The sequence below is a fragment of the Hemiscyllium ocellatum genome, chromosome 15 (genome assembly GCF_020745735.1).
Source record: "Hemiscyllium ocellatum isolate sHemOce1 chromosome 15, sHemOce1.pat.X.cur, whole genome shotgun sequence".
In the NCBI taxonomy this organism is placed as follows: domain Eukaryota; kingdom Metazoa; phylum Chordata; class Chondrichthyes; order Orectolobiformes; family Hemiscylliidae; genus Hemiscyllium; species Hemiscyllium ocellatum.
This window is the reverse complement of record NC_083415.1, coordinates 18,716,712-18,737,588: the sequence shown is the minus strand read 5'-3', so window position 1 is coordinate 18,737,588 and position 20,877 is coordinate 18,716,712. Positions and strand designations below refer to the sequence as shown.

Here is a 20,877-nt window from a genome sequence, read left to right as displayed (position 1 = left end):
ATCTGCAAAGGGCATTTAGGAGATCAAAATTTTGTTTAATAGTTCTAGTTTTGCAATGAACTACAGCAGACTTCTGCCCCAACCATGTCATCAGTCATTTGTAAAGTCAGAGACTTTGGGGGTGGGAGTTTAGGGTGGGAAGGAAAGATGGGATAGTGCTAAAACTATTTGGTAAGCCAACTTTACTTACCCAAAACAATTGTATAAATAATTTGATAACAAGAATAGAGCATGGTGACTATGTTGTATAAGACTGTTAGTATCCAAAAGGGTTAACAGAGTCTCCATACCTCAGGGTACAAAGGATGTCCTGGGAGGAGCTAACCAGTGTCTGTGCCAGTTCTTCTAAGTTGCAAGGCAAGTTCTAGTGCTGAGTCCACTGAGCTAACAGTAATGTTACTCTTAAGTCCAGCCTGATGGTTTCTTGTCAATTATGTTAACACAAATGTAATGTAACTAGATATTAAGTACTCTGTAACAAATCTGTTTTGTTTACCAAGATTGACCCTATCTTCTGCTGAAGAAATCAAAAGGATTTCCTTCTGCATTTGTCAATGACTTAGACTAATATCAAAGTTAAGAATTGGTGACAGTGAATCTACCCAAGGCATCTCAGATAGTTCCACTGGACACTGTATTGATCAAGGAGTGAATTTCATGATATATATCAGTGAGAGGCACTTTTTAAGCTTTGCCAGCTGAGTTTGAAGTATAGTGTGTGTTGCGGATGGGAAGTACTGAACTGAACAGCTATTCTTCACCAGTTTTTTTATGCAATTGCTGATGCTGGTCCAGAGCAGTTGTGTACCCATACTCTGGATCAGTGGTGCTGGAAGAGCACTGCTGTGCTCTTCCAGCACCACTGATCCAGAATCTGGTTTCCAGCATCTGCAGTCATTGTTTTTACCTGTGTACCCATACTGCCCTTTAAGCTGAAGGTGATGTATGGCCTCCTTCCCACTACAAAATTGCAAAGAAACACAACAGTGAAGAGTGGTGTAAAGCTGGAACCAATTTTGTGCTATCTACACTGAAAAAATAAATTTGATCATTCAGTGCAGAACAACATTGGTTTTAATTAATATCACAAATATAGATGCAAGAAGAATCAATTGGCCTGCAATTTTACAGATACATAGGATAATCTAATGAGAATTGAAACCTTCCATTAAAGATTAGGTGAAATATTTATTTTTCCAGACAGCCTTCAGCTACCAGGATGATAGTTCATAAACAGTTTCAGACATGTAAAATGTTACTATATCCTGACTTTTATGGAGAAAAAAATTCATATTTGGAGCAATACGAACTTGTAAAGAACATTTATGAAGGAAGTTAAAGTATGTGTCCTAGATGGTGGATAATATGTTTGAACATTGTCCTCCATTGTTTACAACAGTTTATTAAGATTTACAATTACCTACAAAAACTACATTTTGTAGCACAATTTTATTGGAGTGTGGACCCAAGCATTTTGGCAAAATGCACATCACTGCAATTAAGAACTCATTCAAAGTTGTACTTTAAGATCAAAGCATAATGGAATAGAATAAACATGACAAATGTTTAAGTCTTCTGAAGGTTAATTTTCACAGTAAAATTAGAATTCTTTCACCTAAGGTCAGAAATCTCAGAATGCACCATTCATTAAATTTGTGAAACTTTAACCAAATATTGTAATTAAAGTTTCTAACTTACAGCAAAATTCTTAATTGGAAAAATAGGAATCAAAGATTAGAATTGAAATGGATAGATTGTTTTAAATCTGTTATGTGTACTATGATGTACTGGTGTTTATTAAATTCTTCGGCAGAGTATTGGAGTCCAGCTATTAAAATGTGTGAATAAAATTTTATTGCAGGTCTCTCTGCTTGCTAACTGTGATCTTGAGTCATGGAGAGTGGGAAGGTTTTAACATGTTATGTCTGATTGTGCTCATTAAGCTGTTCACATCCAAGGTGGATTTATGTGTGCATGATGAAAATCTAAAATGAAAACCAAAAATATTGGAAATGCTGAGCAAATGAAGTATCAGCTGTAGAGAGAGAAACAGTTTAAGGTTCAGATATTACTTAAAATTAGTGATTTTTTTAAAAGAAAATTTTGTAGCTCAGGTTGATGATAACTATGTAAGTTAGCTCACTGAGCTTGAAGTTTTGTTTTCAGATATTTTGTCACCATACTAGGTAACATCATCAGTGAAAATCTCAGGTGAAGCACTGTTGGTATGGCCTGCCTCTCTATTTATAGGTCTTGGTTTCTTAAGGTGGGTGATGTCATTTTGTTTTTTTTCAAGGGAAGGTATATAGGATCTAAATCAATTGTTTATTATTAGAATTCTGGTTAGAATGCCATGCCTCTAAGAATTCTCGTGCGTGTTGTTGTTTTGCTTGTCCTAGGATTTGTGTGTTGTCCTCGTTAAAGTGGTGTCCTTTTTTGTATGTATAGAAACTAGTGATAGTGGGTCTTGTCTTAAAATTATCAGAACAATTAGAGGTAGTAAACATGGCCACAGGATTCCTGGGCTACCAATAAATCAATAAGTTTCCCTGTGTTCACTGATGCTGAGAATGTTATGTGGTTTGTTAGTGATGGTCTTTCACCTTTAAGTGGACGCAACACATCTACTAAAATTTGCACATGCGAATCAGCTGCAAGTCTGGTGTATGAGACAACTGCCAACACCAATGGAACAGCAATCTAAGAAGAACTGGTATCTTTAGGAGAAGAGAAGTAGGGCTGGGGAATTTACATTGCAGTGGTACTAAATGTACTTAGTATTTTTATCAACCTAAAGAATAAATGTGATGCATAACAAATTTAAAACAAAATTAGAAATTGCTGGAAAAACTCAGCAGATCGGCATCTTCTGTCAAGAGAAAGCAAAGTTAAAATTTGGGTCCAATGACCCTTCTTCAGAACACCTATCTCTGCCTCTCTTTGCCTGACCTGCTGAGTTATTCCATCAATTTCTGATTTCCAGTATTTGCTATTCTTTGGTTTTTCAGAACAAACTTAACTTTCATTTTTCCCAATAAAACAGATTGACCTTATTGCAGTTTGTCTGGTTAAATAAAATGTCCAAGTTATGTCCTAGCAAAGTCTGCCATCTATCCTGCATTATTTTTCTGGCATTGAATCTGCATTGTGACCATAAGCCAGTATGATGTGTTAGCCTGCAGTTCCTTTAATAATAAATGTGCATATTAGAATTTGGAATTTTTAAAAATAGAGGCAAATGGACTTTAGTTTCGGTTTTGTGAAGGTAACAGTTTTAATTTGAAGAGTTCAGAAAGTGCTTGAAACAGCAACCTAAATACGTTATTTCTGAGAGAGCTTGTGATTCAGTATACCTGTGGTGTTAAGTGTTATGTATACCTCTGAGTTTATGACAGACTGGGAAAACAAGCCAGAGGCCACTGGTTTAGGTTTTGACTTCAGTTTAGAAGAATCAGCAATTCAGTTCAGTAAACCAGTTTCCTCCTAGCAGAAAAAGAACATAAGAGACAACGTTTTTACACAGGGAGTGATTAATTCGTGGAATGAACTACCAGATAAAGTGGTGGATGCAGGTACAGTGACAATGTTTGAAAGAATTTGGATGAGTTCATGAATAAGAAAGGTTTGGAGGAATATGGGCCAAGTGCAGACAAGTGGGACTAGTTTAGTTTGGGAACATGGTTGGCATGGACTGTTTCCATTCTGAGCATAAGAATCAAATTTTCAGTTCAGAAGAATACTCACTTTAGCAAAAAGATTTTAGTTTCAGAAGTCTTCAAGCTGTGACAGTTTGTACATAGTTTTCAAGTTGTCAGAATTGAAAAGAGGTTTAGGCCATCAGGACTGGAAATAAACCATTTCCAGCAGCCCAAGGAGAATTGGAAAGAGTCAGTTAATAAAGAGTTGAGATAGGTATGATATTTCTCTGGATTTTGACTGTGTGTAAAGGATATTCCTGAGAAATAAGTTGTAGCTTGTTTCAATTAAAAATTTTCCAAATTCTCTCATGCTATACATAAATAGCTTTGTTTCTTTTAAATTTTATATAATAAACTTTGGTAAGAACATTTACAATCTTGTGTGAATATATTCACAGAATTGTAGAATCCCAACAGTAATGAAAGAGGCCATTTAGCCCATCAAGTCTGCACTGACCCTCTGAAGAGCATCCTACGCAGATCCAGCACCCACCCTATCCCAGTAATACCCCTATATTTCATGGCTAATCCGCACACCAATGGATACTATGGGTAATTTAGCATGGCCAATCCACCTAACATGCGCATCTTTGGACTGTGGGAGGAAACCGGAGCACCTGGTAGAAACCCACACAGACACTGGGAGAATGTACAAAGTCCACAAAGTTCCCAAGCCTGGAACCAAACACAGATACTTGGTGCTGTGAAGACAGCATGCTAACCACTGAGCCATCGTGCCACCCCTTAGTGACTAATACCAGAGTAACTAACTGTAGAATGTAAACATATGTTCTTGCAAGTCAGGGTTCACTCTGGAATCTGGCATGTTCAGTCACATTTGTGGGGAGGCTGTGCTATAATGGTAGTGTCACTGGACGCGCAAGCCAGAACCTCAGCGTAATGTTTTGGGAACAAAACCCATGATGGTAAATGGTAATATTTGAGTTAAATTTAAAAAAAGTGGCATAATGTTATTTTTCTTAAAAAAAAGTTATTTTTTTCTTTGGGGAAGAAAATCTGTGTCCTTACCTGGTCTAGCACCCATGCAATTTCAGGCCCACACCAATATGGTTGACTCTTAACTGAATAATTAGGGATGGGCATCAAATGCTGGCAGTGACACCCACATTCCATGAATATATATGTAAAAACACAAGTAGTACGATCAGCTAGAAATATTATGTGCGTTCCCGTTGCAAATTTTCACGGCTCCACGATTGGAAGATTGATCTCTGGATCACTGCTGTGTGCAACCCTAGAGAAAATCACAGGGATAAAAAATGATTGCTTATTCTTATGCAGTTCAGGACTAGCCATTTCCCTAACAATTTTCTCAAGCATAGCAACAACAATGGTATCTATTTCGCAATATGGAAATGTGGTAAATGGGACTATATTAGGATCTCTGGTCAGCGCAGATCAGCTGGAGCAAAAATTCTGTTTCCATGCTGCATAACTCTGACTCTATGTTCAGAAAAAGGACATTTTCAATGGAATTGGTTATTGACAGCATTTGCTCAACAACAATGTGCTCACTGATGCCAATTTGGGTTGTGCCAGAGTCATTTAGTTCCTTAGCTCCAAAGATGAACAAAGGAGCTGAACTTCAGACATGCGATTAAAAAGGTAAAGAAGGCTGTTCTTGACATCAAGGCAGCATTTGATCATGTATGGCATCAAAGATGTTTAATGAAACTCAAGTCACTGAGAATTGGAGGAAAGATTCTTTGTGGATGGGCATTATCCTTAGACAAAGGGAAATGGTAATGGCTGCTCCGAGTCTATAATTTAAGTCCTGGGACAGCATTGCAGGAATTCCTCAAGGCCCATCTTTCTTAGCTGCTTTATCATTGAGATCCAAAGTGAGAATGTTTGCAAATTCCAAACTGCAACCTCTACCACTATAAGAACCGCAGCAGAACAATGGGAATGTCATCAGTGGCAAATTCCCATTGAAGCTAAACATCATCCTCACTTGGAACAAATATCAAGAGATTAAAATCCTGGCACTTCATTATTAACAGCACTTGGATCTAACTACACCCCCAAGATTGCTGTGGTTCAAATAGGCAGCTCATCACAAGTTTTTCAAGGGAAATTGGTAATGCGTAATAACTGTCACCCTGGCTAGTGACACTCATCTTCCATGAGTGAGTAGAAAAAAAATCCTTCGAATATTGAAACTAAGGATAAATAACTGCTTGGCTGTTAATCAAGCATTACCCAATTACTGAGTAGCCTTCAGGAATACATTTAATCATGTTTGACAATCGTAATTTCTGCAGCTTTGTTTTGCATCAAAATATTTTGGATAAAGGAAAAGCACTGAATGTTCATAGTTCTTAAAAATATGCAGCATAAATAATAGCCATGGCAAGAATGAAAATGAAACTGTGATATAATGTTATAGAGAATCTTTTCAATTATATATAGTGTTTCATTGTAATAAATATAACTGAATATATGAACTTCAGTATCTTCTTTCTATTGTTTGTAATTGAATAATACCATGGATTTGAGTATTATGGTAAGTATTATTGCAGTGACAAAAGAGTAGGAGCTACTGGAGAAACTTTGATTACTGTGTAAACAGTACCTATCCCAGTCAACAGTTTCTTGTGCATATTTATTAACTTAGAGTACGTCCACCATAAAATGAAGGTTTTGTTTTAAAGTGCTTTGTGTGCAGGCATTAGGATCGCCATGTGCTGAAAAAATTCAAGTGTTCCCTTGCATAATATCATAGCCACCAGTTTTGCAAAAATCCTATTTCTTTAACAGTTTTTGCCTTCCACATGAATTTCAGTGACAACACAATTAAAGGATTTAGTCATCACTATAATTACTACTGCATTTATTTACAGGGTCCAGGGCTGAGAAAGCTTTTCATTGTGGTACCTGAGATCCTTACCCATGCCCCATGCATTGACGTCTTCTCAGGATGTATGTTGCTGCAGTGGATTATTAGTAGTCCAGTGGTGAACTAGCTGAACTCATCATCTGGATTACAAAATTACATTTGTTCCGTGATCCTGAGGCAACAGGAAGAGGAAAATGGCAGGACTTCTACTCTTACTATTAATGCTAGAAAGGGTTTGGGAGCACATCAGGATAGCATTGTGCTTGGTAATGATGCCTTATATGGATAAATGGTGACACTTTGAAGGCTAACAACTAATTGAGGTACCTGAGGATGTTTGTAGAACCAATCTGATCAGTTGGAGTTCTAACAAAACCAATAACCAATACTTAGCCCATGGAAGGCACACTCCAAATATTTGACTCTAGTCAAGACACAAAATTTGCGTTCACATTTAGGTTATCTCAGTGGGCTAGTAGGTAATCTTTTAATGACTAACCTGATGAGACAAATAACCCCAAATTTGAAACTTTTTCCTGACCTATATTAGTGGAACCATTGACTTCAAGAATGAATCAGGCGAATTAATGCTGGATCACAATATTTCTTTCACTGAAACACTGGGACAAATGAAACTCATATATTTTATTGGAACTTGCTGTCTTCTAGCAGTTAGTACCTTAGTCTGTTTACTGGTGAGGAATATACCTACGAATAGCTTTTTTTCTCACCTGGCATTTTCTCCTATGTTACATGGGATTATCATAATGCCAGTTGATCACTCTTTCATATCAACCATCATTTTTGGATTTGGCAGATGATTTACAGCTGGAAACCCTTCAAGGTCTCAATTCTGACAGACTGAGAATCAATACAAACACACATTAGCTTGTCTATACGAGTTACTGGATTATATATTTCTGTGTGTATATGTCTGCAATATTCTGAATAGCCCAGTAACATTCCATTGGACTGATACCTAGCGGCATCTTTTTTACCAGGTGTCAGAATAATAATTTTGACTTGATTCTATTAGGTAGTGTTATTATCACCTCCCTAGCATTAATGACCAGTTGTGGTTATATTCCAGGAAACCTCTATTAATTTGAATGTGAATTCATCAGCAGCACAATAAGAAGAGAACTAGTTTTGTGGATCTAATTGTAGCTATAAGGAAAATACTCTTCAAGACAGGCCTGAGGCTTTAGGCTGTTGGCTGAATCTTTTGAGTCATAATACAATGAATCAGTTTTTTAAAAAAAATGTACTCAGTTTTATTAGGACATAGAATTTATTTGCTTGAAAAATATCTCATTAAATGATCCCAAGGATCTGGAAGGTTGTCTGGGAATCAACGGCTAAAACACTGTGAATATTAGGTTTCATTTCCCCACATGTTTCAATCAAATAATGTGTAATATCATTGAAATGTCTCAGGTAGTCTTTTGGTGGATTATTGATTTTAAAACTTAAATCTATCACCATCCACTGTGTTGCTCAGTTGCTGACTATATAGAAAAGTTAAGCCATGCAGATGAGGAAGGCCTGGGATTCAATTCCTTGTTATACATATGAATGTATATTTTTAATCTAGTTTTCTAATCAATTTGTTATTACACACCTCTGGACTTGAACCTAGGTCACCTGGTGTAGGAGTAGGGACACTATCACTGAACTACAAGAACCCTCAATTCCTAGTTATACAATCTCAGCTGGTATGGCAATAAAGCGCCAGTACTTGGCCTCAATCCTCTTCGATTGGGAATAGGAAATTTCAGCTGTCAATTGCTGTTGTGTGATGAAAAGATTGGTCTTGGTTATAGTAGTCTTTTAATCATAGTTTTTCACCGCTTGTGATCCAGTTTTACAGATAATAATTGCCACTTTATCAAGGTACAATTTACCTTAAGGCCAGGAAAAATTAGTCAGGAGAGCAACAAATGATTCTAGTTCACCCTTTTTCTGAAACTTTGCCCTTATATCATATTTTGATGGAAGATATCACTTCTTGTTGCAAAGCAATGTGATTTAAAATGGCTTGATGTCTTCACAGGGAAGTTTTTTCAAATGGATCCTGACTGGCAGAGGGCAAACCACAGGAGAAGGGGTGAAGAAACTGAGTTGGAAAATACAAACAAAAGAGCAGCTGCAGCAGAAAGGCCAAGACGGAACTCGAGAAGAGGAGATGGTGAGTGGGATTGTGAAAGATTACAAATCTTTCCCTAAATCAGAGAAGAACGCATTATTACTTTGTATTATCAAGTGTTATTTCTTTCCCCTCTCTGTCCTGCTGAAATATTCAACATTTTCAAGCTAGGAACTGGTCTGCAAGAAGGCAATAGCTAGAATGATTTTCGATTGGCTGCTTGAAAGTGCTTGTGCCTGGCATGCAGTAACTTTCCATTTAATTCTTCCATGTTTGTCGTGAAATAGAAGGCTTCTGTCCAGATATCTTCTTGATAAGAGATGGGGTGAAAGATTATGTGGGTAGATGGGAAAGCAGAGTAATCAGATCAGCCATGATTTTATTCTGTAGTGGAGCAGGCTCAAGAGGTTATGTGACCTACTCCTGCGAGTTATTCACATGTTCAATATGTAAGTTAAAGGAATTTACCCTTTCTAAGTCCTGGTTAATTAATAAATGGACCCACTGACTCACACTGACAGTTCCTCTGCCCTTGACTACATCCCCAGACCAGAATCCTGAAGACCTGACTTTCCTGCTCAGACCCAATTCCTGTCCACCACTCCAGGGATCCAATCCCTAATTCTTCTCTCTATAAACCCAACTCTCCACTACCTAGCTAGCCCCTACCCTCCAAAGACCTGACCACTCCTCGACCTAATCTAATCTCTAACTCATTCTACCTGCCCCCTGTATTCCACTGTTGGTAGCTGTCAAAGTTATTTTGGGCATTTAAACCATAGAATAAGATATGCAGTGCTGTGAAAGAGGTGTCTGGTTTCAGCACCTGTCCATTGCACTGCTGTCCGTATTGGCTCCTAGTCTGGACCAAGCTGCTTTGTCTGGGAGGCTCCTTGCCTGGGAACCCACCCGAGAAACTCCTCTGAAGTAAGTGGGAAACATTTAGTTTCATCTGGTTGGATCCAACCCAAATCAGAAGATTCAGGCCCTTATCCCTCGACTTCTCACGATTACAATTGAGATTGGGAATTTCCAGTGTCAGAAATTATGGGTTATGTTTAGTGCCAGCTCTCAAATAGCACATTTCAATGTTAGTTTACATGCTTAGGAAGCCTGAGTTTTAGCTAAAAATAGCCATGCAATGTCTTTAGTAGGGAAAGAAGTAAATCGAAAGTGCATGTATTGTTTTCCCAAAGGGCATAAGTATGGTGAGTCAGTTGTTGATTGTTCTCTCCCTTCCTGTGAGAAAACATTGATATTTATAACCTGTCATTGCATTTTAACCCAATCGTCTCTGTTCACTGCTTTTTACTTCTATATATTTCTTTGGTTTACTATTTCTTGGTTGTCTTCAATTTTCTGTCCTTTAACAGTTACATTCTCTTTCTCTTATTTGACTTACACAAGTGATCTTATTACAGCAAATTTGGGATTGAGGAATCTGTTTCAGAATAACAACTCACAGCACATGGATGGACACTGATCTTGAACTTAGGGGAGTCAGTTTGTCACTGGATTAATTATACAGAGGCCCAGGCGAGTGTCCCAGCCCTGAAAGAACCTGGAACATTACAGCATAGCACACTACAGACCCTTCAGCCCTCAATGTTGACAAATTGGGTCTGTGAAACCAATCTGAAGCCAATTCTATTTAGATTATATCCCACCACTGTTGGAATTTAACTTCAGTTTAAAAATCTGGAGTTGTCAGACAATTTCAGTAACGTTGACCATGAAACTATAAATGAGTTTTATTAAAAATCATCTTGGTCCAATTAGGAATGAAAATTTGCCATCCTTACCTATGTGGCCTTATGTGATTCCAGACTCTCAGTAATGTGGTCACATACAAGTAAATACACATGCAAGTTACCCACTTCAACAGCAAGTTTAATAGGCATCAAATGCTGAGTTTGTCAGCAATCCCATAAACAAATTTTAAAAAAATTAAAACTGACCATTCATATGTCATGCATGAATACAGCCATCACCACCTATAGCTAAGCCCTGTGCAAAGCAAACATAGTCTACACAACATATGCTTTAGTTAGGAATATGCTGGAAGTCTTAAGAATATACTGGTTGGTAATGTAAAAAAACTGTTGCAAAATAAGAACTTGCAATTTGTTTATAATCTTAGCAAGAGTCCTTCAACAGCACTGAGTAAACTTGGAACCTCTATCAACTAAAAGGACAAGGGCAGCAGGTGCATTGGACTCCACCACCTCCATCCATCTTGGCATGTAACTATATCAGCATTCCTTCACTGTCGCCTGGTCAAAATCATGGAACCCCCTTCCCTAACAACACTGCATACACCCTACCCTGCAGCAGTTGAAGGTGGTAGTTCATCACTACCTTTCTCAAGGGCCGTTAGGGATGGGCAATGAATACTGTGGTTGAAAAGAATCTGTTGTGAATTTGAACACTCTGGTTGACCTGCCCTTTAACTATTCTGTGAGTTTAATAATACTGTACTGCTTTTACCAGTTTAGCCAGACCATAGTTCTAATCCATGGAAGTTAATGTTCATAGAACTATTCAAAACATATATTTTGATAATAAACCCATTAATAACTAGATTACTGTTAATGTACAGTGCTTTAAAGTAACTCATAGATTATACAGTGAAAACATTCTAACAGAGAGACATTATTTGGTGGATCTCTCAAATTTAATAGCCAACTGGTTCTTTGAAATAAATAATTACCCAGTGAGTCTGGGGCGAATGAGATGTAGTTACTCATCTTACAATGAAAACAAGGGATAGTAACATCTAAGAAAACTGTTTTCAACAAACATCGCCTGAAGAATTTGACTATAAAATATGTAATTCATCCTTCTGTTTTTTTTATGTCAATAGCCTCTTTGGAACGACTTCAACCACGAGGACGGCAGTATAATGGAAGCCAGAGGAATCCTGTAGGACCAGGCGACCAGAGAGGTGCACAACTGCGACGGGCACTTTCCACACCCAGGCATGGGGAGCTGCTGGCAATTGGAGAGACTGGGGGAAGGAACCAAGAGTGGCACATTGACCCCAACCCCAGATATGCAGAAGGGAGGCAAAATGTTGTGAGACCCAATAGAAATCCAGCTGGACGAGCTGCTCCTGCTCTGGGAAATCGCCAAGGCCCCCAACAGGCCAGAAGGGATCAGCACCCTGAACGTAGGAATGAACCGAAGAGAAGGAATGACTTTCGTGAGGGTGGTAGAGGCAGGCAGATTGAAGTGCAGGGAAATCCTCACTTCCAGAGAAGGAGGCCTCAAGAAGGAACTAAAGAGGAACATACAAAGGACAAAGAGCAGTTTGTGAGAAAGTTAGGCTATAAAACAATGGAGGGCCTTTTGGACAAAGAACCCTCTGAAATTGTCATAACTTTAGCCTATAGCTCTGGCTTAAAAGACTTACTAAATCAACAACTAAACACATCTTTTATTCAACTCATTTGTAAAGTTTTATGTAAGGCCTGCAGGTCAAAGACTGACAGACAGAGCATTCAGCATCTGCTAGGCATTGTAAAGGACTCTCTCTTTCTGAAGGTTCAACTGCCTCGCTATGTGGTTCAGATGAGTACTGAAGCAGTGCCTTCCCGAAGGCATCAATATCCTGAATATATTGAAAGTATTCTATTCTTACTTCAGGAATTGGTGAGTATTTTCCCAGCCAGTTCAGTTCAGGAAATGTCTATGATGATTTCAGTTTTGGATCCCACAGTGAATACCCTACGGGCTGCTGGAGTTTCAATTAGTGAACAGATTGAAAATAGCCTGGAGAAAATCAAAAATATAACTCATCACTTACAAGAGCGAAAACGGGATGGAACACTCAGAACAGATACCCATATGATGATTGACAATCAAGAAACTGGTCCTGAGGACAACTATAGAGCAATGACCATATATCCCACGTACAATGAGGTACATTTGGAGGAGAGGCCATTTCTGCGGCCTAATCTTATTACTGAAAGGTATGCAAGCACTGAAGTCTACCTTGATACCCATTTTCGTCTTCTGAGGGAAGATTTTGTAAGACCACTGAGAGAAGGAATATTAGATTTGCTTCAGAATTATGATGATAAGGGTCTGAGGAGGAGAAAATTCGATGACATTAGAGTATATTTCAACACACGTATTATAGTCCCACTCTGCACCTCCACTGGTGTAGGCTATAAGGTCCAGTTTGACACAATGCCACTGAAGTTTGTCCGGTGGCAAAACTCAAAGCGTCTGCTGTATGGATCACTTGTGTGTATGTCCAAAGATAACTTTGAAACTTTGCTGTTTGCGACTGTGTCTAACCGGGATCCCACAGAGCTGAAAGACGGCATTGTCCATTTGTCTTTTAACGTGCGAAGCCGACACTTGTTGGCTGAGATTGAACCTTCGGATTGTTTCCTAATGGTTGAAACAACAGCTTATTTTGAAGCCTACCGCCATGTTCTAGAAGGGCTGCAGGAGATCCAAGGAGAAGATGTTCCCTTTCAAAAGTACATTGTAGAATGTGATACTGAAATCCAGGTTCCAAGATACTTGAATTTCAACGATTGCTATGACTTTTCTGCTCTAATGAATGCAAAACCCCAAGACCCTGAGGAAAATCCTGATCAAATCTTTGAACATTTTCAAAGGAACACCAACATCAATGTCCTTAATCCTGCATCATGGCCAACAAAGGAAGAACTGAACCTGGATGAGTCACAGATGAGAGCTCTGCAGATGGCACTGACTAAAGAGTTGGCCATCATACAAGGTCCTCCTGGGACAGGTATACTCAAAGAACAGCATCTGCACTTCTAGTTTATTTAGAATGTTTTGTGGCTTAAAAATTTGAACTATTGTTGTAAAATCTTTGTTCGCCTACGATGTTTTCCTTTTCTATCCTAAAAATACGAAATCACTGTGGAATACGAAAAAATGCACTTAGTAGTTTTCAGCATCTCATCTGTGTGAGTGTCATTGAGTTTTGAAATAACATAAGGGCATCACAACCGAATGCAGATCCTTTCTCTGCCTAATTTCCACACACTATTGTGCTATTCATCCCCCCCAAATTAAATGCATTTAACTATTTTTGCATAGCTACCACAAGTGTATTTAATCACAGTCTGTAACCTCATGTCTTGGTGATTCCCCCTCTCTACCATTACCATCGAGTCAGAAGATCAATTCTGGTTCAGTAGAGATTGCAGGAGGACAGGCTAGGCGAAGCTCCTGGCATATCTAAAATTGAGGTGTCAACTTGATAAAGTAACAACACAGGACTACTTCCATTCTAAACATTGAAAGGAGCATGTAATAGACATGGCCAAATGATCCCAGAACTAATAGGTTAAATCTAAGTTCTGCAGTCATGTTGCATCCACTTATAAATGGAGGTGGACAATTAATAAATCTAGTGGAGATTAAAGCCCTGCAAACACGTCCATTCTTAACAATGGATGAGTTTGGTACATCAATGTGAAAGGACAAGGCTGAATTATTTGCACTATCTTTGGTCAATAACCCAGAGTGGATGATTCATCTTGGCCTCTTCCTCTTCCCCCTATCAAAGGTTCAAGTCTTCAATTTGATACACTCCACGTGACCTCAGTAAATCACTGTGAGTACTGAACAGGCTATGGGCCCAACCAATATTCCAGCAATAATACTGAAGACTTATGCTCCAGAATTAGCCGTGCCGCTAGCCTAGCTGTTCGAGCTTAGCTATAAGATTAGATTACTTACAGTGTGGAAACAGGCCCTTCGGCCCAACAAGTCCACACCGACCCGCCAAAGCGCAACCCACCCATACCCCTTACCTAACACTAGGGGCAATTTAGCACGGCCAATTCACCTGACCCGCACATCTTTGGACTGTGGGAGGAAACCGGAGCACCCGGAGGAAACCCACGCAGACACGGGGAGAACGTGCAAACTCCACACAGTCAGTCGCCTGAGGTGGGAATTGAACCCAGGTCCCTGGCGCTGTGAGGCAGCAGTGCTAACCACTGTGCCACCATGCCGCCCTTATAACTCTGGCATCTACATAATACTGTATATTCCTCAGCTTTGTCCTGACAACTTTTGCCCTGACAGTCTTATCTCCATCATTAGCAAAGTGATGGAAAGGGGTGTGGACTGTTGCAAAGGCAATAGGAGCCAATCATCTCTGATCACATGACAACCTTGATCCAAACACTGTCAAAAGAGCTAAAATCCAGACGTGGGGCGAGAGTGACTGCCTGTGAGCTCTGGGTGAACATTTGATCAAGTGAGGCATCAAGAATCCCTAGAAAAAACAGAATCAGTGGAAACCAAGGGGGAATCTCTCCACTGGTTGAAATCATACCTAGCACAAAGAAAAATTATTGCAGTTGTTGGAGGTCAATAATCTGAGTCTCACGACATCACTCGGGAGTTTTGACCAGCTTTCTCTCTCACTTTCTTTCCAGCTGCACAGGCATCCAAGGCCTGTGCACAGCAACGACTTCCAGAACTGGAAGCCAGTACCATGATTGGTGTGTTGATACCAATCACTATGTGCAACCTTGGAGTGCAGCCGTGCAGCTTGGAGGGAATGCTAGTTTAGATCCAACCTGGGCTCAACTTATTCCATGGGGCTAATTAAAAGCATTATAGTTCTTGCAGAATTAGTTTGTGCCACATTTGTGAGCTCCTGCTCTAAATACATCAAAACATTTAAACTGAGATTTATCTGAAAAGTAAATATGACTTTTTTCACCTAGATATTTAATAAATGTATGTATTGCAGTCCTTCACACAAATAATGATCAATCTACTCAATCTCATGCAAAGGAACAAATCTTTTTCTTCAGTAACAGATTGTCCTTAAAGCTTAGATGTTCCAAGGGAAGCAGTTGAGACAGTTCCATTAAAACTTGCATTTGTCGCAACTAAAGTATCAGCACAGGAGTTCCACCAAAGTTTCCAGTAACGTTCTTACATTTGATAGATGAAGGGATGTGAAGATATAAAAAGGAATTCACAATATACCACATGCATTGTGTACCTATCCTTCCCCTCCCAGCAAACCTCATTCACTGTCCTCTACAAACTTTCCTGGGCATGTCAGTGGGAAACTATCTCCAGCATCTTCTCTTCACAAATGCTATACAGTTGTGCCACTTCCTGAAGGCTGTTCCTCAGACAACTTAAATGTCCTTCAGATAACTCGTGAACATGATGCAAGCAACTCTTTTAAGTCACAGTTCTTCCAAATCACAACCACACACACGTACTGAAACTGCTCTCGATAGGCATGTCAAGAAAGTAATGCAATACACAATATTTTCGACCATCTTCAGCTCTCCCAGCAATGGTCTTGCCTCCACTATAAGATCGGAAGTAGGTTCATTGATAATTGCACAAAGTTCAGCAGCAGTTACAACTCCTCAGATACTGAACAGACTTTGTTTACATGCAGCAGGCCCTGGACAACATCCAGACTAGGGTTAATTAGTGGTAAATAATATTTACACCACACAGGTGCCAGGCAGTAAGCAAATCCAACAAGAAAGAATGTAGCTCTTGCCCCATAACCTTGTAAAGCTACATTAGAAAATTCGAGGCTTGGAACTCTGCAGCAAGTAACTCATTTTCTAAGTCCCCAGTTTCTGTCCACCATCTACAAGATTCAAGGCAGGAATATAATGGTGTACTCTCCACTGGCCTGGATGAGTACAAAGTTGATTTAACAAAGTTGATACTATTCATGACAAAGCAGCCCATTTGTTTGGCACCTGATCTATTATTTTCAATATTCACTCCCTTCCCAATTGGCATACAGTGCAGCAGTATGTAACACCGACAAGATGAACTGTACCAACTCAACAAGGTGAAGTAGCCTCAGTAGTTTCCCATCCTATTTAAACATTAATTGGAAAGTATACAAATAAGTGAAGAATCTAATTCAGGAATAAAACTGCCAATCAGGCCACTAATAAGTACAAAAATAATGAATAATCTAGGGCTCTTTCCTCTTAAATAGATGATTTTATGGAATTCTTTACATTTATGAAGGGCTTTAATAAGGTAGATCTGGAAAAGGTGTCTCCAGTTGTGTGACATTACAAAAATAGGAGCCACGAATGTGAGATACTCACTAAATCAGTAAGGAATTCAGCACACACTTTCTTATCCTGAGAGCAATTAAAATGTGGTACTCTGTATCATACAGAGTAACTGAGGTGAAAAGTGTGGATATATTTAAAAATATGTTGGATAGAGAGAAAGGAATATAAAGATATGTTGAGAGAAAGAGATAAAATAAGTTACGAGGTGGCTCATGCAGAGAATAAATGTGTTAAGCCAAATGGTCTATTAGTGTGCTATAAAATCATTTAAGTGTTAGCTATGGTAATTTTGTCATTTATTTTCATCCTACCTTTTATGCTGACAATCTTGTTTGATTTCTGTTTTTATGAATTGCCCACACGGAAATTTGAAAGATATTCTGCTGCCCCTGAGGGCACAGTTGGAAGAGATATTGAAGTGAAGCTGGAAGGATTCTGAATTTGTAAATGTGTTGCTGGAAAAGCACAGCAGGTCAGGCAGCATCCAACAAGCAGGGGAATCGACATTTCGGGCATGCCCGAAACGTCGATTCTCCTACTCCTTGGATGCTGCCTGACCTGCTGCGCTTTTCCAGCAACACATTTTCAGCTCTGATCTCCAGCATCTGCAGTCCTCACTTTCTCCAGGATTCTGAATTTACTTTGGCCAGGATTTTGTCCACCAGTGCCCTCCAGATCTGACCTCAGCAAAATGTGAAGGCTCAGTGCCCTGGCATCTCACATCAGACCAGAAATTCTGATGCTTGCTGTCATTGGTGGGTATTGGTTGAGAAATGACCTACTCGGGACCATGTATTTTGATGAGGGGTGGCAGGAGAGGCAAACAGGTGGTGTGAATAGGTGAGGCACAATTAGTGGGACAAGTTCAACCAACTTTCTTCCTGCCTGGTGGTTACAGGGTGTAAGGGCAGCTAAAAAGGAACAGTTCCATGACTGATTTCCATCCCATTCCATGGGATGTTAACATCACTGTTTTGTTGGTTGATCAGGCGCCTGCCTAAATCATATACATATGCAAGTCAGGGTCAATGTGACCTTGTGACTGTGTCCTGAGCAGAGCTCCCCCCAGTTCCGATGACCCAGCATGTGATATCACCCACGTGCGAAACCTTTGACTGTGAAGCCACAAGGAACAGGAGTGTTGTCAGATCAAACCAGCAACGTCTTAGACTCTCATACGCTGGACACCGTTCTCCCAACTTCCTGACCAGGAGATGCTGTTGAAACTGTGTTAAGGGGCTTCTAACTGATACGTAACTTCAGGTCATGTAATTTTAACAAACTGGCTGTCAGCTAATATCTTCTGTCTGTTTTCTTCAGGCAAGCAGCTGATTGAATGATTATAAATAAGGCCCAGGATCTGTAATATGAAAGTAATTCCTTACGTTTCATTTATTTTGCATTGTGTGTTGCCTTTGGACAGAGCAAATGGAATTAGTATGTTCAAAGACTGCTGCTTAGAAATGTTCAGAATTGGATTGCTCAAACCTCTTTGGCAAGATAGCTAGTAAACATCCAAACTTAGCACTGATGTGTAGAATAAATCTTCAGAATGACTGTTTCGGTGTTTGTAATGAGACAGAGTAAAAGAATCTGCCAGGTCTGTTATCCCAGATAACATACATGCAGTCACCTCCGGTTTTTTTTAACAAGAATGTTTAAACCCTTGGTGATAAATACCAAATTGGTATCATCTGGAATACTCATTTAAAGCTTTTCTTTAACCTGAGCTAAGTGTTGCTGATTTATCATTTACAGGAAAAACTTATGTGGGGTTAAAAATCGTGCAAGCACTGTTAAATAATGAGCCAGTTTGGCAACAATATTTAAGGAAATTTCCAATTCTGGTGGTGTGCTATACAAACCATGCACTGGACCAGTTTCTTGAAGGTAAGGTTCTGTCATCAATCTGCTTGAATTTCATTTTTGTATACTTTATTAAGCACCCCGGTGTTGTACTGGATTGTCATTCAAATATGCTGACTATAAACCCATTTACCATCTTGAATAGATTTACATAAATTAACTTGGATATTTAATCAAAATGTCTTTGTTTTGTAGAGCCCTTTATATTAAATGTTAGAGAGTGATTGTGCTATACCTTGGAGATGATCTTGTTATTCTCATTGCAATTTGTATTTATGGCATAAATCTATTTAATACAATGTGACAAACTTCCATTAACATCTGGATCAAAGAGCAGTTTGCTTCATTCATTGATCAGTTGATAAATGCAGAATGGCGCGACACATTGCAATCAACCTTGTATTGGTTACCAGTTTGAGACATAAGACTGGAATTTTGTAACTCAGCTGCTAGTGCAGAACAATACAAAGGATGAGTGTGGGTTGGAGAATCAGGTTATCGTGTTCTAATCCTGTCTTCAAATCACATCCTGTCAGAGTCACTTGCAACCAGAACCAGCCCCATTGTTTATATGTGATACTACTTCAGTTAGTGCCATGGTACTAGTGAAACAAACCATTTATACATCATTCTTTTGAGTATACTCTATAAAACAAGTGACTGTGCTTCAAAAATAAATCATTGTCTGAAAACTTGCTTTGAGACGTCTTGGGTGCATGCAACCCATTTTTTATAAATTCAAATTCCTTCTTTGACCATCAGGAACCTCTTAAAAACTTACCTTTCCTGATCTTCTTTCCCTAAACATAATCATATGCAATTGAGAAAGGTTCTGTGTGAGTATAAATAATAATAAATTGACAAACTCAGTGGTTAATTATTTTCTCGGAGCCTAGATGGCAAGTGTTGGTAGACTGTTTCCCATTTGAAGGGGGAATGTCTGGCAGTAACTCCCAATCCTGTATCATGGCACTTATTTATTGAATACTTCCAATACTCTGCTATAATAATTGATGTAGAAAGAAATAGAGTTAATGTTTCAGGTAAAACTGAAGAGAATTAGGAGAGAAAGACTCTAAGTTTTAAACCTGTTGGAGGGAGGAGGGGCTAATAAGTTTGATATACTGGAGACGGCAGAACTGCTCTATGAGGAGAGATTGATATGACTGAGCCCGAGTTCAGAGGGATGAGAGGGGATTTGATTCAAACACATAACATTCTAATAAGCTGGACAGATTGGATGCAGGAAAGTTGTTTTCCCTGGTTGGGAAGCCTAGAACCTGGGAACATTTTTATCAGGGTATGGGGCAGATCATTTAGGACAAGATAAAGAAGGTTGTCTTTACTTGAAGGATGTCGAAGTGTGTGGTGCTGGAAAAGCACAGCCAGTCAGGCAGCATCTGAGGAGCCGGAGAATCAACGTTTTGAGCATAATTCCTGAGGAAGAGCTCTTTCTTGAAACTTGGATTCTCCTGCTCCTCGGATGCGACCTGACCAGCAGCACACTCTCGACTCTGATCTCCAGCATCTACAGTGTTCATCTTCTCCCTTACTCGAAGGATAGTGGAATTATCTATTACAGAAGGCTATGGAGATGACAGCTTAATGGTATTATCGCTGGATTCTTATCCAAAGACCCAGATAATGTTCTGGGGACAGGGGTTCAAACTTCGCAATGGCAAATGGTGGAATTTGAAAAAAATAAATATCTGGAATTAAGAGCCTAATGATGACCATGAATCCATTGTTGATTGTCCTCAAACTCATCTAGTTCACTAATGTCCTTTAAAGAAGGAAATCTGCTATCCTAACTGGGTTTGGCCTACATCTGACTCCAGACCCACAGCTATGTGGTTGATTCTTAACTGTCCTCTGGGAAATTTGGGATGAGCAATAAATGCTTGCCTAGCCAGTGATGCCCTCATCCCATGTACGAATAATAAAAAAAAGCCTTGACCATATTCAAGAAAGTGACAGATCCTTTTTTTATGAAAGCTTTGCTTGCCTCATCTCTACAATGTTTATATATACATATATATATATATATATATACAGTAGGTGAACCACCATATGCCTTTAACCTTCAGACTTTCCAGAAATTTCTAAGAAATCGCATGGTAAGCCCCTTTCAAACCAGAAATTGTCCACTTCCTTCCATCTCTTTCAGCGCCTGTCACAAAATTAATCGTAAGGTCTGATACAGTAGAGTCTGAGGAATTTGCCTGGGAATTT

At 39.2% G+C, this 20,877-nt stretch overlaps 1 protein-coding gene across 1 annotated transcript in view; it reads left to right on the top strand.

The window, feature by feature from the left end:
- Positions 1–20,877, top strand: part of znfx1 (zinc finger, NFX1-type containing 1) — a 57,252-nt gene that overhangs the window by 2,589 nt on the left and 33,786 nt on the right. Inside the window, exons 2-4 of the mRNA XM_060836303.1 lie at positions 8,612–8,746; positions 11,568–13,472; positions 18,538–18,669. Of these exons, the coding sequence (XP_060692286.1) occupies positions 8,626–8,746; positions 11,568–13,472; positions 18,538–18,669 (2,158 nt within the window). The 5' untranslated portion in view covers positions 8,612–8,625. The remainder of the gene's footprint in view (positions 1–8,611; positions 8,747–11,567; positions 13,473–18,537; positions 18,670–20,877) is intronic.